Below are 17,613 nucleotides of genomic sequence, written 5' to 3' on the forward strand. Positions count from 1 at the left end.
GGGCTGGGGGGGTGGCCAGCTGCTGCAAGTGGGACGGGGGTCAGAGCTTCCTGGAGAGAAGAAAAATCTGGGGGGGGCAGGAGACAAAAAGGAAGAAACCCAGACAAACAGGCAGGTGAACACACTGAGGAAGGCCCCCCACACGTGGAACGCCCCCAGAAGGAACACCGCCCCCTGGCCCCCAGGAAGGGAGCACCATGGAGGCTGCACACTCCAAGAGCACAGAAGAATGTCTGGCCTATTTTGGGGTGAGCGAGACCACAGGCCTCACCCCGGACCAAGTTAAGCGGCACATAGAGAAATACGGCCCCAATGGTAAGTGTCCTTTGGAGAGGCTGGCAATGGCCTCTCGCAGCCCTGCAGCACCCACTCGCACTCGCACACGCACACGCACACACTCACACTCGCGTGGGGGCCTCTCCCTCCAGGGGACTGGGGGAAGAGCTGGGCCCTGATCCAATGACTGCAGGGGGGGAGAGGACGCTGGCACACAGGGGCCCTGAGACCCGGAGTTTGGGAGGTTTTATGGGTGACCTTGGGGAACCTCAGATGCCCTGTTGATGGCCTGATTCTCCTACCTTAGTCACAGATCCCAGGGTGTGGGGGCATTAGACTGAACCCCAAATGAATATGTCCTTTTTTTCTTTTCCCTGGGTAGAGCTCCCTGCCGAGGAAGGTAAGTTACTGGACTCCCTCTCCCCTCTGGGTCCCACTCCCTTCTCCCTGCCCGCTCCCTACTCACTCCTGGGCAAATACCCCTCCCCAACCAAGGGTGGGAGCTTGGCTGGGGGCAGAAGTTTCCAGGCACTTTCTCCTTGAGGCATCCAGTCCTTGAACAGCTGCCCACCGCTTGGAGGAAGGAGCCTGCTTTTGGAGCCCTGGCAAGCTCCCTCCGCCCTTCTCTAAGAGCCAAGTGGCCTGCCCATCACCCCGGAACCTCACAGCTCCAGGCTGGAAGTCAGGGCGCTCCCAGTCCCTGGACCCCTGCTTGCACCCAGAGTCCCAGCGGTAGTTCATCCGCTAGACCTTAACCCGGGGCCTCGCCTTGCCTCCCCCCAGGGAAGTCCCTGTGGGAGCTGGTAGTAGAGCAGTTTGAAGACCTTCTTGTGCGGATCCTCCTCCTGGCCGCCTGCATTTCCTTTGTAAGTGTGGGAGGGCATGGGGGATGGGGGGGGGCGGGGGGAGACCTGGGGAGCGTGCTGGGTGTTGGCTCGAATCAGAGGCTGCTCTAGTCCAAGCCCTCAGCATCCTATTCTGCAGACCAGAACTGAGGGGGTGGGGTGGGACTGGTGTGCGTCCTCCTCTGTCCTTCCCACGCCCCGCAGGCAGGTTTTATTTTAAGCTTTAAGGGTGTTCTCAGCCAAAACACTGAAGCTAAGCCATCCCCCAAGCTTCAAGGGCTCTGGAGGCTCGGGTTACCCCCTGAGCGCAGGGCTCCCCAGCTCAGAGACTGCTGCCACCCCCGGCACCACTGCTCCCTGCGGCCCTGGGCCCACGCGCCACTCCACCAATCCCTGAGCAGCCTCGCGCCCCTGGCCCGCCCCCTGGCGCTGATTGGTTGAGGCAGATTTCCCTCCAAGAGGCGGGAAAGAGCTGCTGGTGCGAGGGTGACCCCTCACCTGCCTCTGGCCTCCCCGCCCCATCAGGGCTGGGGCTCCTGAGACCCCTCCCCAAGGCCCGGCACCCACCTTCCCAGCAGTCCACCCTGCATGTGAGGGGTGGACTCAGTCCCCATGGGAGGAGGACTGCGGCCACAGGCCTCCCTGTCCCCGGCTCCTCGATGGAGGCCTCCGGGCCACTGAGCACTAGCTGGCAGGGCCGCCCTCTCCCTTCTCAGATTTGCTCCTTGACATTTGCCTGTGGCTGTCGCCTTTGCCTGGCAGAGGCAACAGCTGGGGTGGGGTGTGTACAGGAGGCGGGTAACTCTATCCCCCCTCCTGCTCCCTCCTGAAACCAGAGCTCCCAGCCCGGCTGGGGGAGGGGTGTGGGTGGGCCGGGCGCCGTGAGGACCAGGGGAGTTTTTCCTCGGGGTTTGGCTCCCAGGAGATGGATGTGGCCGTGGGGGTCGTTGGCCTGGGTGTCCCCTGAGCTTCGCTTACAAGCCAACAACCCAGCCAGGGAAAGCTGAAAGCGTCCTTGTCAGGCCCTGGGTGGTGGTGTCCTCCCCCTGTGCCCGCCGGTGCCCCCTGTGCACGGGAGCATCAGCGGGCAGTGCTGTGTGACCCCTCGGAGCGTGGAGCCCTGCGCAGTGGGCGCGCAGTGCCCTGTGGTCCCGCCCCCGCTCCTGCCCGTGTCCTCACCTCCTGGGCTTTCTTTGCCTGTTGGAGGGGCTCCAGCTCCTGTCACCCTCCCTCTCCCTGCTCCCCAGGTGCTGGCCTGGTTTGAGGAAGGTGAGGAGACCGTCACTGCCTTTGTGGAGCCCTTTGTCATCCTCCTGATCCTCATTGCCAACGCCATCGTGGGGGTTTGGCAGGTTAGCCTTGACACCACCCCACTCCGTCCTCTCCTGACACTGAGCAGGAGGCCAACCTCCCCCACCTCCCCCCATCGCCTCCCCTGGGCTGGCCTTGTTCTCTGGTCCTATCGCTGCCTTTGCACATGGGACGGGGTGTTGGAAAGTGGGGGAGACTTGCTCCTACTGTCACTTGCTGGCTGTAAAGCCCCGGACAAGTGCCTTCATCTCCCTGAACCTCAGTTTCCTCATCCATAAAACGGGGCTAGTAGTCCTGCCCCCAGAGTGGAGACACGTCACCAGGTGATGAGTGCAGAAGTGCCTAGCCCTGTGCCTGGCATGTAGAGGGAGTTCAGTAAATAATAGTTGAGTTTCTTCTTTCTCTGACCTTACTACCCTCTACTTTTCCTGTCCCCTGCTTTCGGATTCTCTTTGATTCTCTTTTCTCCCCAAAAGCCCCTTAACTGTGTTCAGCTCTAAGCGACAGTTTCCTCACACACACTGGGGTTTATCTGCGTCCCTGTGCCAGGAGCCGGGGCTGCAGAACCTCCTCTTCCTCTGTGGATCCCACTGCCCCCGGGACTCTGGCCTCTGCTCCGCCATCTCTACACTCGCCCCCCAGCCCTCCCCAGGCAGTCCCTTCCCCTCCCACCACCTTTCTCCCTCTGAGGCCCCTCCTGTCCTCCGCCCTGCACCCCAGGAACGTAATGCAGAGAACGCCATTGAGGCCCTGAAGGAATATGAGCCCGAGATGGGGAAAGTCTACCGGGCTGACCGGAAGTCAGTGCAGAGGATCAAGGCTCGGGACATTGTCCCCGGGGACATTGTGGAGGTGGCTGGTGAGTGATGGGATTGAGTGGTCCAGAGTAGGAGGCCTTGGGTTCGAGGCCAAGAAGATGTATATGTTGGGGGCAAGGACTGGTCACTCCCTGATTCTGGGTCCAGGAGGTAGCCAGGGTGGTGGAGTCTTTGCTTCTCCTCCAGACTCCTCAGGAGGTCACCCCAGGGCACTGTGGCCGCAGCACCCCCCCCCTCCTGTCAGAGCCTCACAGGAACAGCCAGTCCTGTCCCTGAAGCTGCAGGCAGACCCCCTTCCCCCCGCCTCTCACCCAGTACTTGCAAGCAACAGGTGGAGCCCAGTCCCTGCCAATGGTCCCATCTCCACCCCCTCCCTAGGCCTGGCTTCCCCCTCCTTCCACCCCCCCCCAAGCTTGGTCAGCCTTAAATCTTGACCTCTCTGTGCCCTTGAGGCCTCTCAAAGGGGAAGGAGCGAGGGTTGAAGGGAGGAAGCGGGGCCAAAGGCTCAAGCCCCCGGCCATGTAAGGGAAACTCAGCCCCAGCAGAGAACACGGGACCTGGGAGGAGAGCTCAAGGAGGGCCCCGCCTCTGTGCGGAGGGACACTTAATGCCCGACCGGGAGAGGTGGGGCCAGGCGGCTGAGATTACTGGGATTCTGCCCCCTTCAGCGGTTTTTATATTTGCCCTGCACAGGCCTCCCCACATCTCCAGGCCCCTGGCAGAGGGGAACGTATCTTTCTCAGTGGGCTTCCCTCCCAGACACCCACGTTGCCACCAGGGGAAACTTGGAGAGAGGGAGGGAGGGCAGGCTGAAGACCCTGGTGCCCCATCGCTGTCCTGCTATGGTGACAGTTTGGAGTCTGTGCCATGAATGTCTATAAATATCGCTTCGACTTGGGTGACAGTGTGTCCCGCCCAACTCCATGGCCAACCCCGCCCCTCCTCCATCAGCTTCCTCTGGCACAGGAGGAGGAACCTCAGAAACAAGGGAAGGAACACGGTCGAACCCCATCCCCAGAACCATCCTTAGGACCAGGCAGGATCAGGCAGAGGGCCTGGGAGGCACTTAGCCTCCTCAAAGGTCCCGAGTCTGGTGGGGCGTCCGCTTACAGCCTCCCCCAGTGGGCTTCCTGGACTGACCCATTCCTCTGGCCTCCCCCACAACTTCTCAGCCCCCCTCTCCTCGCCCCCTGCAGACCTCCCCTTCTCTTCCGCCATCTCCCAGCGCACTCACCCGTTCCGCCCTCGCTCACATGCTCAGACTGGACAGCACGTTGTGGATGTGCGTCTGCTGCAATGGACTGTGCCCTCTGCCTCACCGCTCCTCTCTCTCCCCCTGTGCCTTCCCTCCTCACACTTCCCTCTCCGTCACTCTCCCCTCCTTCTTGCTCCGCCCTCAGTCTTGGTTGACACTGATTTTTCTCAGTTCCCATGTTTTCTCCTGTCTCTTCCTACCCGCCCTGGCTGTTCCACTCCGTCCTCTTCCCCGACACACGTCTCTCCAGCTCGCCCTGTTTCCTTTAGTTCTTTGCTTGCCTTTCCCTCCTCGCCTTTCTCACTTGCCTCGCTCTCTGTTGTGCTGTCTCCCGTTCATTTTCCCTTCAGTCATTCAACATAAATGTATTCAGCCGCCAGGCCTCCCTTCACAGGGCTCACAGCCCGGGGGGGGGAGAAAAGCTTTCAACGAGGGGGACAGTGGCATGAGTGTTAAGAGGGAGATGCTGGGGCTACAGGAGCACATGCTGAGGGCCTGACTCAAGCCAGGGTGGGCACCCAGCCGGGGTGACCTCGCCAAGTCCTGACGGATGAGGTGAGGTAGTTGGACAAAAATTGCGCTTTTTTAGGAAGGAAGAAAAACACTTTCTCAACTAACTTCACTCTTCTCTACTCTCCACAGTGGGGGACAAAGTCCCTGCAGACATCCGCATCCTCTCCATCAAATCCACCACCCTCCGGGTTGACCAGTCCATCCTGACAGGTGTGGTGGCCGGGGCGGCGGCTGCCTCGGGGGAGGGGGGGGAGGGGTGAGTAGGAGCCGGGTGGAGGGCGGGGGGGGGGGGGCAGACAGGGATGCGATTCCAGGTGAGAAGAGAACACCCAGCAACAGGGCCCTTCCTGGCTGCGCAGTGGCAGCCGCTCAGCACTGCTCAGCTGTGTTCACGGTTGCAAAACTCAAACACAAGGGTGTGGGAGAGGGCGACGTCTGTGCCCGTTCTCCAGGCGGCCGCTGATCCGTCCCTTCCATACAGACAGACGGACACACTCTCCCAGGGAACTATCCTGCCTCCGCAAAAGCCTGCGAGTCAGGAACCATAGGTTCTAGGACAAGACAAGGTTCAGATGCACTTAAAGCACCACTGCTTCTGGGTCTCCACTGGGACAGAAGGTGGTGAAGAGCCAGGGAGGGTTCCCACGAGCCAGGAGGCAAGGCTTGTCTGAGCCCTGCCACGGGGGCGGGAGGGGGGGGCTCCCTCCCAGGAGACTGTGCCCCCCTCCCCCGTGGGCAGTGCACAGTCACTGAGTCAGCTGACCGACTTCACCAGGGCCTTTTCTGAGTGGAACTGTTACCCTCCCTGTTTACAGAGTAGCGAACAGGTTGGGTGACCCTAAGACAGGCAGCTTTAAGCGGTGAAGCCGAGGTGTGGGTCCAGGTCTTCTTACTCTAAGGGCAGTGAGCTCCCCGTTTGCCGCCAGTGGCTGCTCCCAGAGCCCAGACGTCCTCCAGGTCACTGCTCGGTCCTCACCAGGCCTGTGCTGCACGCAGGGGGCATTAGGGCCGGGAGTGGGGTGTCCTCTGAAAACCCCCTTCTCCACAGGCGAGTCCGTTTCTGTCATCAAGCACACAGAGCCTGTTCCTGACCCCCGAGCTGTCAACCAGGATAAGAAGAACATGCTCTTCTCGGTGAGCCATGCGGGGCCAGCTGGTCTGGCTGAGCTGTGGCCGTGGGGGAAGAAATGAGTCCCGCCCTCGCTGGTTTGACTTAGTGGATAGAGCATCAGCCTGCGGACTGAAGGGTCCCGGGTTCGATTGTGGTCAAGGGCACATGCCTGGGTTGTGGGCTTGATCCCCAATAGGGGGAGTACAGGAAGCAGCCAGTCAATGATTCTCTTTCATCATTGATGTTTCTCTCTCTCCCCTCTCCCTTCCTCTCTGACATCGATTTAATATATATATGTGTGTGTGTGTGTGTGTGTATATATATATATATATATATATATATATATATATATATATATATATATTTGGTATATATATGTATATATGTGTGTGTGTGTATATATATATATATATATATATATATATATATACACTGTTTCTTTTATGAAAAGATCTTCTATAATCTAGCTGTTTAAATTTCCAAATAATCATTTCCATCCTTAAATATAAAGGTTCTCTTTATCCTTAAAAAAAACAAGAAAGAAAAGAAATGAGTCTCACAGTTGGAGTCCTTTGCCTGATTCCTGCCTTGCCTGTACCTTCCCAGGGCACCAACATTGCAGCTGGCAAGGCCATCGGCATCGTGGCCACGACTGGTGTGAGCACCGAGATTGGGAAGATCCGAGACCAAATGGCCGCCACAGAGCAGGACAAGACCCCTCTGCAGCAGAAGCTGGATGAGTTTGGGGAGCAGCTCTCCAAGGTCATCTCTCTCATCTGCGTGGCCGTGTGGCTCATCAACATTGGCCACTTCAACGACCCCGTCCACGGGGGCTCCTGGTTCCGTGGCGCCATCTACTACTTTAAGATCGCTGTGGCCCTGGCTGTGGCTGCGATCCCAGAAGGTACGGCGGTCTCTCGCCCCGTTTGCTAATCTCGTCAATAGGGACTCTTTTTCCAAATAAGGCAACATCCACAGGTTCCAGGGACGGGGCCTGATATCTTTGGGGGCCATTCCTTCCCATCTCTATTATCGACCCCTCACTCTGACTTCTTCCCCCACAGGCCTGCCTGCAGTCATCACCACCTGCCTGGCCTTGGGCACCCGCCGGATGGCAAAGAAAAACGCTATCGTGAGGAGCTTGCCCTCTGTTGAGACTCTGGGCTGCACCTCTGTCATCTGTTCCGACAAAACAGGCACCCTCACCACCAACCAGATGTCTGTCTGCAAGGTCAGAGAAGCGCAGGCCCGGCCGCTCAGGGACTGCCCTGGTGCAGTGAGCCTCCCCAGATAGGGTTGCCCTTCATCACTCACCGCTTCCTATTGACCTGGAGAGACACGCTCAGAGGGCGGATGGAGTGCCATCCTGCAAGCTCTGGAGGGGGTCCGAGAGGCCCCTCTGCCCCAGCCAGACATGGCCCTGCGTTACCTCTAATCCCCCACAGCAGCCCCGACAGGGAAAGGTCTCACTTTACCCCACCTTCCAGAGGAGGAGACTGAGGCTCTGGGAAACTCAGTGCCCAATTAAGAGGTAGCAGAATTGAGTTTCAAACCCAAGTCTGTCTGGCCCAGAGCCCCTGCCTGTGCACTAGCCTGCCTTCCAGAATGGTCGTCCACAGCAGGGCCCTGGGAACCGGCCACACTCATCTCGAGCAGCATTTCCCAAACCAGGGCTCTCCATCTCCCTGTGCCTCAGGCTCTCTGGCAGTGTGGACTTCTTCTCAGTGTAATATTTGAAATGTATAAAATAAATACTTAGGGCCCGAGCTGGTTTAGCTCAGTGGATAGAGCAGTGATGGCGAACCTATGACATGCGTGTCAGAGGTGACACGCGAACTCATTTTTTTGGTTGATTTTTCTTTGTTAAATGGCATTTAAATATATAAAATAAATATCAAAAATATAAGTCTTTGTTTTACTATGGTTGCAAATATCAAAAAATTTCTATATGTGACACGGCACCAGAGTTAAGTTAGGGTTTTCAAAATGCTGACATGCCGAGCTCAAAAGGTTCGCCATCACTGGGATAGAGCATCTGCTTGTAGCCTGAAGAGTCCCAGGTTTGATTCCCGTCAAGGGCACATGCTCAGGTTGTGGGCTCGATCCCCAGTTGGGGGCGTGCAGGAAGCAGCTGATCAATGATTCTCTCCCATTATTGATGTTTCTATCTCTCTCCTTCTCCCTTGCTCTCTGAAATCAATAAAAATATATTTTAAAAATAAAGTAAATACTTAGGATTCTGTTTTAAAAATAGAGCAGATCACAGAGGAAACCAATGATTTAAGCACAGTTATCAAAATATTTTAAAAACAGATTTGCAATTTGGTAGCACTTCTGCTTCTTGATTAACGCATTTAAGTAGCAAGTCTGGCAGTGGGTCTGAGAACTACCGTAATGTGGAAGCTGTGGCTCATTGCCTGCGTTCATAATTGGAAGGAAATGCTAAATCTCAGTTAGAGAGAAGACAAAAGATGTCTTCTTTTATTTCCTTTTCTTTATTTGTAAGTATGAGCATTTTTTAATTGATTAGAGAGAGAGAGAGAGAGAGAGAGAGAGAGAGAGAGGCGTTGATTTGCTGGAGAGAGAGAGAGAGAGAGAGAGAGAGAGAGAGAGAGAGAGAGAGAGAGGCGTTGATTTGCTGTTCCACTTGGTTGTGCATTCAGTGGTTGATCCTGGTGTGTGCCCTGGCCGGGGTCGAACCGGAAGCCTTGGCGTATCGGCCGATGTTCTAACCAGCGGAGACACCGGCCAGGGCTTGTCGTCTTCTTCTTTTTTTTTTTTTTTGCCATCGAAGTTCACAGACCCCTGGCCAAGAATCCCGACCTAAACAGGGCTCTCGGAAGAGCATGGCCATTAAATAGAAATTGTTGTTCTGGGACTCGGGGACTCTGTGGGCAGACCAGGGGAGGAAGGGCTGTGCCCTTGGTCCCTTGGGGAGGCCCACCTGCCTCTTGGCATTTGAAAGCCTCAGAGAAGGCCGACCGTAAAGAGGGGGATTTCACTTGGTTTAGCCCAGAGTTTCCCACACTGACTGGACCACAGACCCTTTGTCTTGGGACACGTCTTACCGCCGCCCCTTCCACCCTTGCTCTGGTTCAGGGGGTGCTCCCCTCGGAGCACTGCAGGCGCTGCTCCTTCCAGGGCACCGGCTTCAGAGCCAGGCCACAGGCTTGTGCAGCCGGGCTCCTGTCATGTTTCATAAAAATGAATTCATTGCCCGTATTCAAAGTCCAGAGATTTCATAGGAAAATAACCGGAATTTCTAGCTGTTCCTGCAAAACTAGAAGATCTGGCCCTGGTGGCTGGAGCTACCTATGGGTCCTGTGCGAACAGGTGCACTGTAGCCCCCCATCCCCCACCACTTATGGTGCCCGTCTCCACTTCTGTGCTAAGGCCAGTAACCAATCACAGAGAAGATTGAGGGGAGTGGAGGGAGAGGGGGATGCAGGGAGAAAAGAGCAGTGAGTCGGAGGGTGGTAGGAAGTTCACTTGGTTTGTGCAGGGGGCGGGCAGAGGGACATCCGGAGCCTGGGCCCTCGGTGCCTTCAGGGGAAGGGAGCCAGGCGTCAGCACAGACCCCTCTCTCTCCCGCAGATGTTTGTCATCGACAAGGTGGAAGGAGACTCCTGCGTGCTGAACAAGTTCTCCATCACTGGTTCCACTTACGCTCCCGAAGGAGAGGTGTAAGTCCCCTGCACGCCCACCTTCCTCCCTGGGCCTCCCTCTAGTGTCTTCCTTCCTCTCTCTTCTTCCTTCCCCGACCTTGTTCTCTGTCCCCCCTGATCTCCAAGTTGGTTGTCATTGCCCAACGGCGCCTCACTGCTGTCCCCTTGCTCTCTCCGCGTCTCACTCCCTATTCTTCTCCACTTGTCTCTTTCCCTTCCTTCCCCCACCCCGCTGCCAGCTTGAAGAATGATAAGCCAGTCCGGGCGGGGCAGTACGATGGGCTGGTGGAGCTGGCCACCATCTGTGCCCTCTGCAATGACTCCTCCTTGGACTTCAACGAGGTAACCTCGACACTCCCAAAGCAGCCCTCCTTCCCCTGCCAGCTGGCTCAGGTGCAGGCATCCTGTCCAGGTCACAAGGCAGGGGCCCGGGAAGGGGGTCCTTGGTACCGAGTCCTTTCCTCGGTGTACGGGGAAGGGAGTGGCTTGCTCCTTCCCTTTCTAGGCGGAAGGTGGGTGGGATTGGTGGGAGCAAGGGGCCAGGAGCCCAGGGCACCTACTTCCTCTTCCTCCTCTGCCCTCTCAGGCCAAAGGTGTTTATGAGAAGGTCGGCGAGGCCACGGAGACGGCACTCACCACCCTCGTAGAGAAGATGAATGTGTTCAACACGGATGTGAGAAGCCTCTCGAAGGTGGAGAGGGCCAACGCCTGCAACTCGGTGAGTCCGGCTGCTCCCCCCACGGGGCCCTTCACCCCCAGCGCTTGGGCCAGGCAGGACCCCAGGAACGTCAGGAAGCAGAGGCCCCCTGTCGGTCTGGGGAGGCCCTCATGTCCCATGCTGGCACCCAACCAGTATAGGCCGGTGGCCACCCTCAGCTTCTCGGGGCCAGGCTGACTTTGAAAAGGACCCGCTGCCCCGGACCAGGAGTGCTCTCTCCGCCGCAGCTGCAGCATTCCTGCCTTCGGTTAAGATCACTCCTCCTGCCCCTCCCTAGTTGCAAAGGCACAGAGCTGGGCCCAGGCACCATCTGGGGCAGCCCCGCCTGCAGTTATTACCCCTTTGCCTCTAGAAACACACTTGTTTTAATTATATCCCGAGACCTGATTTAGGGTTTGCGAAATGTGACCACCGCACATCCTTTCACTTCCCCTTGGTCTGCTTCCCTCGCCCTTGAGCTCTTGCTGTTAATATTTACTCAGTGAAACACTGAATTCCTCTGGGGTGTTATGCTCCCCACAGCACCGTCTCATATGCGGGATGCTCATATATATGTCAGTAGACATATTTTTTTAACGTTGTGCTTTTGTCTTATTGAGGTAAATTCACTTAACATAAAATTCACCATTTTAACCATTAAAGTGTACATTTCAGGGGCTTCTAATACATTCATGATGTGCAACCATCACCACTATTTCTTTTTTTAAATTTCTCTATTGTTTAAAATATTACATGTCTCATTTTCCCCGTTGACCTCTCCCCAGCCATTCCCAACCCCCAGCACATGCCCTCACCCCCCTACTCTCTGTGTCCATGGGTTATGCTTATATGCATGCGTACAAGTCCTTTGGTTGATCTCTTATCCACCGCCCCTCCCCTGCCTTCCCTCTGAGGTTGGATGGTCTATTCGATGCTTCTATGTCTCTGGATCTATTTTTGTTTCAGTAGATACTTGATACCTATTTTAATCATTTACAAATGATAATATTTTTTAAATTCACAAATGATGAAGTAAACATCAACTTATTTTTATTTTTTTATTATTATTATTTTTTTTTTAAAGGAAAGGAAAAGGTTTATTTCTGCGTCCCCCGGAGACCCACGTACCCCCAGGACAGGGCACGTGGATTCACCTATTTTATTATTGTTATCTTTAGTTTTGTTTTATTTTACGGAGAAATATCCATGATGCATTTGGTGACAGGCTCTCATTCATTTTTATGGAACACTTACTATTTCATGCCAGGCACTAGGTCTGCACTGGCCCAAGCACATGTCTCTAGAAGCACACATGTTTGTTTAAATGTAAATTAATTAAAAATATAAGAGAAAACTCGGTTCTGCAGTTGCACCAGTCACATGTCCCACGCTCAGTCGTTCCTAGCCTAGAACATGCCACCGTCACTGAGTGTCCAGTGGGCAGTGCCACACGGCCACCCTGTTTCTGCTGTGCTTTACGCCAGGCACTGTAACACAGTGGCCGCAGTGGCCGCGGAATTATCGCCTGGTGTGCCGTGGGTGCCACTCAGCTGACAGCCTGGGGTCCGCGCGACCGCCACAGCCTTTTGATTATGCCGGGGACTCCTCCCTCTGGCACAGCATCAGCACTCTTTCCCTCCAGCCTCATGTCTGCCTCCCGCTTCCCGTCTCCTCTCAACAGGTGATCCGCCAGCTTATGAAGAAGGAATTCACCCTGGAGTTCTCCCGAGACAGAAAGTCCATGTCTGTCTATTGCTCTCCAGCCAAATCCCGGGCTGCCGTAGGCAACAAGATGTTTGTCAAGGTCAGAAATCAGAATGTGCCCCAGACTTTTCTGTCTGGGCCTGAGCCCCTCTCCTATCCGCCCTCTTACTGTGCCCTGGAAAGAAGACAGTCCTCTCTGAATGCTGGTCTGGTCTCCTAGGGTGCCCCCGAGGGGGTCATCGACCGTTGTACCTACGTGCGCGTCGGCACCACCCGGGTGCCCATGACAGGGCCGATGAAGGAGAAGATCATGACTGTGATCAAGGAGTGGGGCACTGGCCGGGACACCCTGCGCTGCCTGGCTCTGGCCACCCGGGACACCCCCCCAAAGCGCGAGGATATGATCCTGGAAGACTCTACCAAGTTCATGGACTACGAGGTGAGCAGATGGACTCCCACTGTCCCAGCGTCATCTGCCTCACCCCCTCCTCCACCCTGTCCTCTCCTACTTTGTCCCGGGTCCTGGAATCACAGGAGGTTAGAGTATGAAAGAACCTTAGTGCTGCTTTGCGTGTGACCGTGCACCTGTCCGTGATGAGGTAAGGCGATGAGCACACAGAGCAGAGGTCAGCGCACATACTCGGGGCAGCTGACACATTTCCATCGTGGCTTTCTTCTTTTATTTTTAATATATTTTATTGGTTTTTTACAGAGAGGAAGGGAGTGGGATAGAGAGTTAGAAACATCAATGAGAGAGAAACATCGATCAGCTGCCTCCTGCACACCCCCCATGGGGATGTGCCCGCAACCAAGGTACATGCCCTTGACCAGAATCGAACCCGGGACTCTTGAGTCTGCAGGCTGACACTCTATCCACTGAGCCAAACCGGTTAGGGCCCATCGTGGCTTTCTTGATGCAAGCAGCAGCACATCGGCCTGCGTTCTGGCACAGGCTCATTTTTTCTAGTGGACTGGCTCTCTGAATAGCACCAGTCCACTCCCTTCACCTTATGGAGGGGACTCCGGCATGGCCGTTCACACAGATTTGCTCCAAGTTGTAGACCAAGCGAATGGCCCTTCGGAAAGCAGAAACCACCACCCTCACCCCCAGCTCAAGTTCTTCGGTGAAAGACAGTCTGCCACTTACAATGGGCTTGGCACTGCCAAGGGTGCAGGTAGACGTGTAAGCAAGGAAGGTCTCCTGCCCCGCTGAGGGTTAAACACGAGGCCCAGTCAGCTCTCCCCAGCTCAGACCTTTCTGCCCAGCTCCCGAGAGCTTCCTCCCGGCTCACTCTCTGAGTCCCTCACCGGTCCTGTCGCTCTCTGCTGCCTCCCCAGATGGACCTGACATTTGTTGGCGTGGTAGGCATGTTGGACCCTCCCCGAAAGGAGGTCACAGGCTCTATCCAGCTGTGCCGTGATGCCGGAATCCGGGTGATCATGATTACTGGGGACAACAAGGGCACAGCCATTGCCATCTGCCGGCGAATTGGCATCTTTGGGGAGAACGAGGAGGTGACAGACCGAGCCTACACTGGCCGGGAGTTTGATGACCTGCCCCTGAGCGAGCAGCGGGAGGCCTGCCGTCGCGCCTGCTGCTTTGCCCGCGTGGAGCCCGCCCATAAGTCGAAGATTGTGGAGTATCTGCAGTCTTACGATGAGATCACCGCTATGGTGAGACCAACAGGCCTGCCCAGGCGGGGCCCGTGGAGCCTGGCATGGGCCAGTCTGCAGAGGGTCCACTGAGATGTTGTCTTCAGGAGCTAGGAGCCTGGGAGGGAGGAGCTGAGTGAGGGCCCTGGTCACGTGCAGGAGGGGGGTGGGAGGGGCCAGGTCCCACCTTCTCTCTCCCCGCAGACAGGCGATGGGGTCAACGACGCCCCTGCTCTGAAGAAGGCTGAGATCGGCATCGCCATGGGCTCCGGCACCGCCGTGGCCAAGACCGCCTCCGAGATGGTGCTGGCTGACGACAACTTCTCCACCATCGTGGCTGCCGTGGAGGAGGGCCGGGCCATCTACAACAACATGAAGCAGTTCATCCGCTACCTCATCTCCTCCAACGTGGGCGAGGTGGTCTGGTGAGCGGCCCGGGGCGCGGCCAGGAGGACCCGGGGGGGGGGGGGGGGTGCGGGGGGGGGGAGGGCCACAGGTCTGGGAGCAGGACATGACCGCCTCCTTCTGGCAGCATCTTCCTGACCGCCGCCCTGGGGCTGCCTGAGGCCCTGATCCCTGTGCAGCTGCTGTGGGTGAACCTGGTGACGGATGGGCTCCCGGCCACAGCCCTGGGCTTCAACCCACCGGACCTGGACATCATGGACAGGCCCCCCCGGAGCCCCAAGGAGCCCCTCATCAGTGGCTGGCTCTTCTTCCGCTACATGGCCATTGGGGGTGAGTAGGATGAGACCCCCACAATCCTTTCCAACCTTCCAAATGGACCCATCTCCGGGACGCCAGCCCCTCCAGGGCAGCTGCCCCCGTTGCTCCTTCTCTGCCAGCTGTTCACAGCCATTGGTCATCCTGATGCCTCCCATCTCCCCAGCCCTGACCCCCAACCCCCCATCTTCCCCACCGCAGGCTACGTGGGTGCGGCCACCGTGGGAGCGGCTGCCTGGTGGTTCCTGTACGCAGAGGACGGGCCTCACGTCACCTACAGCCAGCTGGTAGGGAGGCTGAAGAGGGAGGACGGAGGTGGACGGGGAGCAGAAGGGTGGCCCCGAGGCCTCTGTGGGACCCCAGTTCCTCCCCTCCCCCTGCAGACTCACTTCATGCAGTGCACCGAGGACAATCCCGACTTCGAGGGTGTGGAGTGTGAGATCTTTGAGGCCCCCGAGCCCATGACCATGGCCTTGTCCGTGCTGGTCACCATCGAGATGTGCAATGCTCTCAACAGGTAGGACCTGTCCCCCCCCCCACACACACACACCTTTGCCCTCCAACCCTCCTCTTGCCTCACCACTCTCTCTCGTGTCTCCCACCCTTGCCTCCGCCCGTCTGTCCGCTGGCAGCCTCTCTGAGAACCAGTCCCTGGTGCGGATGCCGCCCTGGGTGAACATCTGGCTGCTGGGCTCCATCTGCCTCTCCATGTCCCTCCATTTCCTCATTCTCTACGTGGACCCTCTGCCGGTGAGCTCCTCTGGCCAGGCCCCGATCCCCCAGGAGCCTCTGTGACTACGAGAGCTCGCAAAGGGAAGGAGGCTGGGCAGCGCTGGGTCCTCGGGGGGCACGTGTCCTCACGGTCTCTGACCCCCCTCAGATGATCTTCAAGCTCCGGGCCTTGGACGTGACCCAGTGGCTCATGGTCCTCAAGATCTCATTGCCTGTCATCGGGCTCGACGAGCTCCTGAAGTTCGTCGCTCGGAACTATCTGGAGGGTAAGCGGCTTCCCTCCTCTGCGCCCTGTCAGCCCAGGGCCCTGAGCACAGCCCCTCCCTCTGCGCTGCGAAGGCGCCCGCCCCCACCCTCTTCCTTTTCAGGTGGGCGTGTTCTCGGTCCTGGCAGGACCACTGTCCACCAGGGAGGCGCACCCAGCTCCTCCCTCCTCTCCTCCCTCCATGTCTGGTGCAGACACCTCCTCCTTGGTGCCCCGACGTCCTCAGCCCTCTAGGCCCTCCACACCCACCCTCCCCCAATAACGGCTGTCTCTCTGTCCTCTCTGGCCATAGGATAACCCGTTCCCCCTCCTCCATCTCTTTGAACCGTGTCACAGGTATCGCCCCCCTTCTTGTCCTTGCCCCCAGCTGCTGTGCCCCCACCTGACCCCTCTCCCCCTCGGGTGGCCTCCGAGGTCACTGCGCTCGCACACTGCCACTGCCGCGCTTCCAAGCAGGGGTAGCTGCTGCCCTTACTCTGCGGGCTCACACTGCCCTGGCCTCTGGGCACACTGTCTGCTGGGCTGCGCTGCGTTGCGCTGGCTGGGCGCTGCGCTGTCTGCCGCTGGGGCTGCAGTGGTTGGGAGTGGGATCTGGGGACACAGGTGGGTATGGGGGTTGCTGAGCGACCCTCCAGGTGAGTCTGCAGGGGGCGGGAGCCTGGAGCCTGGGAGGGACTCTGCTTCAACCCTTCCTTTTCCCCTTCCAGATCCAGAAGATGAAAGAAGGAAGTAACCAGTCCTTTTGCCCCTTCTTCCCCATCCTGACAGTGACACACCTTTAGCCAGAGCTGTGGCACAGACCCCACACCCCTCCCCCCTCGACATTCTTGTTTATAAACACAATGTCCCCTTCCCTTCGCCTCCCCACCCAGCCACCCACCTCCCCTTTACCCTGTAAAAACCTCCCTTCCCCAGCCACGTGGGGCTGCAGGGACAAGGCGACCGACTGAGCTGAGCTGCTTATTTATTGAAAATAAATGACAGAAAAGTCTGGCCTTGCCTCCATGCACATCTTGGGCCTGGTCGAGCCCCTGGGGACAAGCATCTTAGTGTCATGCAGCCCAGAAAGCAGCTGTCTGTCCAGGACGCACATGTGGAGGGAGGCTCCACGCCACCACCCACAGCTTGGCTGGGATTAGGGAAGGGAGCAGGGGAGGGGCCGGCAGTCTGGTTGGGGGCCAGGGGCACCAGGGTGGGACCCAGGAGGCAGCATAGCAGCCAGAGAGCCGCAGGGCTGAGCCTGCACCTTTGGTTCAGGAGGGAGCTGGGACCCTCACCCAGTGTCATCCTTGGGAGCAGAAGGCCCAGCCACTCCCGGGAGGAGGCCCTGCGCCCTCCGCCCAGGCTGAGAGAAGGACTCATCCTGAGAGCCCCAAAGCGTAGGCCTCCTGGTTCTGCAGTGGAGAAGGCGGTCTCCCGAGGGGTGGGGCTGGCCCTCAGCTGTCCTTGACGTCCCCGATGTCCCTGAGCGGCGCCTCGTCCAAGAGGCTGCGCACCTGCTCCAGACTCTCCGCCTGGCGGATCTGCTCCAGGCGCACCTGCGGGCCCAGTGAGGCAAGCAGAGGCCCTTGGTGGGCAAATGCAGCCCCGCCTCCCGCATCCCGTAGTGAGACCAGGTTCAGGAAGAAAGGGGTCCTGGAAGGGCAGCCTGAGGCAGCGGGCAGGGCAGGTGATAAATGTGCCTGTGCCTGGGCTGCCCACGAGGACAGAGATAGACACACAGAGCTTTAACGTCTGGAGCAGCAGCTCAGGAAAGAACGCCAGCCCAGGAGGAGGAAGAGGACTCCTCTAACTGGAGACTGTCCTTGCCTGACCCAGGACACGTCACCTGGAGCCGCGCAGCCCGGTGGGGGGCGGCCGTACCTGCAGGGCCTGGGACAGGCGCACGAAGTCCCTCTGCACCTGCTCGCTGGTCTCCAGCTCAGCCTGCAGCCGCAGCAGCTTTGCCCTCTGCTCCGAGAGGAGGTCTGTGAGCTGAGCCTGGGGGACAGGACGAGGCTGGAACCTCGGGCCAGGCGGGAGAGGGGGGCCCACGGGAGGGTCCCTCT

General features: G+C 57.9%; 2 protein-coding genes across 3 annotated transcripts in view; one reads left to right on the forward strand and one right to left on the reverse strand.

The window, feature by feature from the left end:
* ATP2A1 (ATPase sarcoplasmic/endoplasmic reticulum Ca2+ transporting 1) lies at window positions 1–16,558 on the forward strand. Of its 2 annotated transcripts, XM_059692438.1 has the most exons (23): window positions 1–315; window positions 659–676; window positions 1,060–1,142; window positions 2,369–2,473; window positions 3,153–3,291; window positions 5,148–5,228; window positions 6,067–6,152; window positions 6,736–7,033; window positions 7,194–7,360; window positions 9,724–9,812; window positions 10,034–10,136; window positions 10,381–10,512; window positions 12,173–12,295; window positions 12,416–12,634; window positions 13,534–13,869; window positions 14,053–14,273; window positions 14,381–14,583; window positions 14,770–14,855; window positions 14,952–15,085; window positions 15,201–15,318; window positions 15,449–15,566; window positions 15,858–15,901; window positions 16,273–16,558. In XM_059692438.1, the coding sequence occupies exons 1-22, from the start codon at window positions 198–200 to the stop codon at window positions 15,860–15,862; spliced, it is 2,982 nt and encodes a 993-aa protein (XP_059548421.1). In that variant the 5' UTR covers window positions 1–197; the 3' UTR covers window positions 15,863–15,901; window positions 16,273–16,558. The 2 variants fall into 2 exon arrangements, with proteins under 2 accessions (XP_059548421.1, XP_059548420.1); XM_059692437.1 differs by lacking the exon at window positions 15,858–15,901.
* The window catches only part of RABEP2 (rabaptin, RAB GTPase binding effector protein 2), a 13,861-nt gene continuing 12,760 nt past the window's right edge, over window positions 16,513–17,613 (reverse strand). Inside the window, exons 13-14 of the mRNA XM_059692440.1 lie at window positions 17,429–17,545; window positions 16,513–17,103 (exon numbers count right to left, since the gene is read on the reverse strand). Coding sequence (XP_059548423.1) covers window positions 17,002–17,103; window positions 17,429–17,545 — 219 coding nt within the window. The 3' untranslated portion in view covers window positions 16,513–17,001. The remainder of the gene's footprint in view (window positions 17,104–17,428; window positions 17,546–17,613) is intronic.

The sequence above is a fragment of the Myotis daubentonii genome, chromosome 4 (assembly GCF_963259705.1).
Source record: "Myotis daubentonii chromosome 4, mMyoDau2.1, whole genome shotgun sequence".
Taxonomy (NCBI): domain Eukaryota; kingdom Metazoa; phylum Chordata; class Mammalia; order Chiroptera; family Vespertilionidae; genus Myotis; species Myotis daubentonii.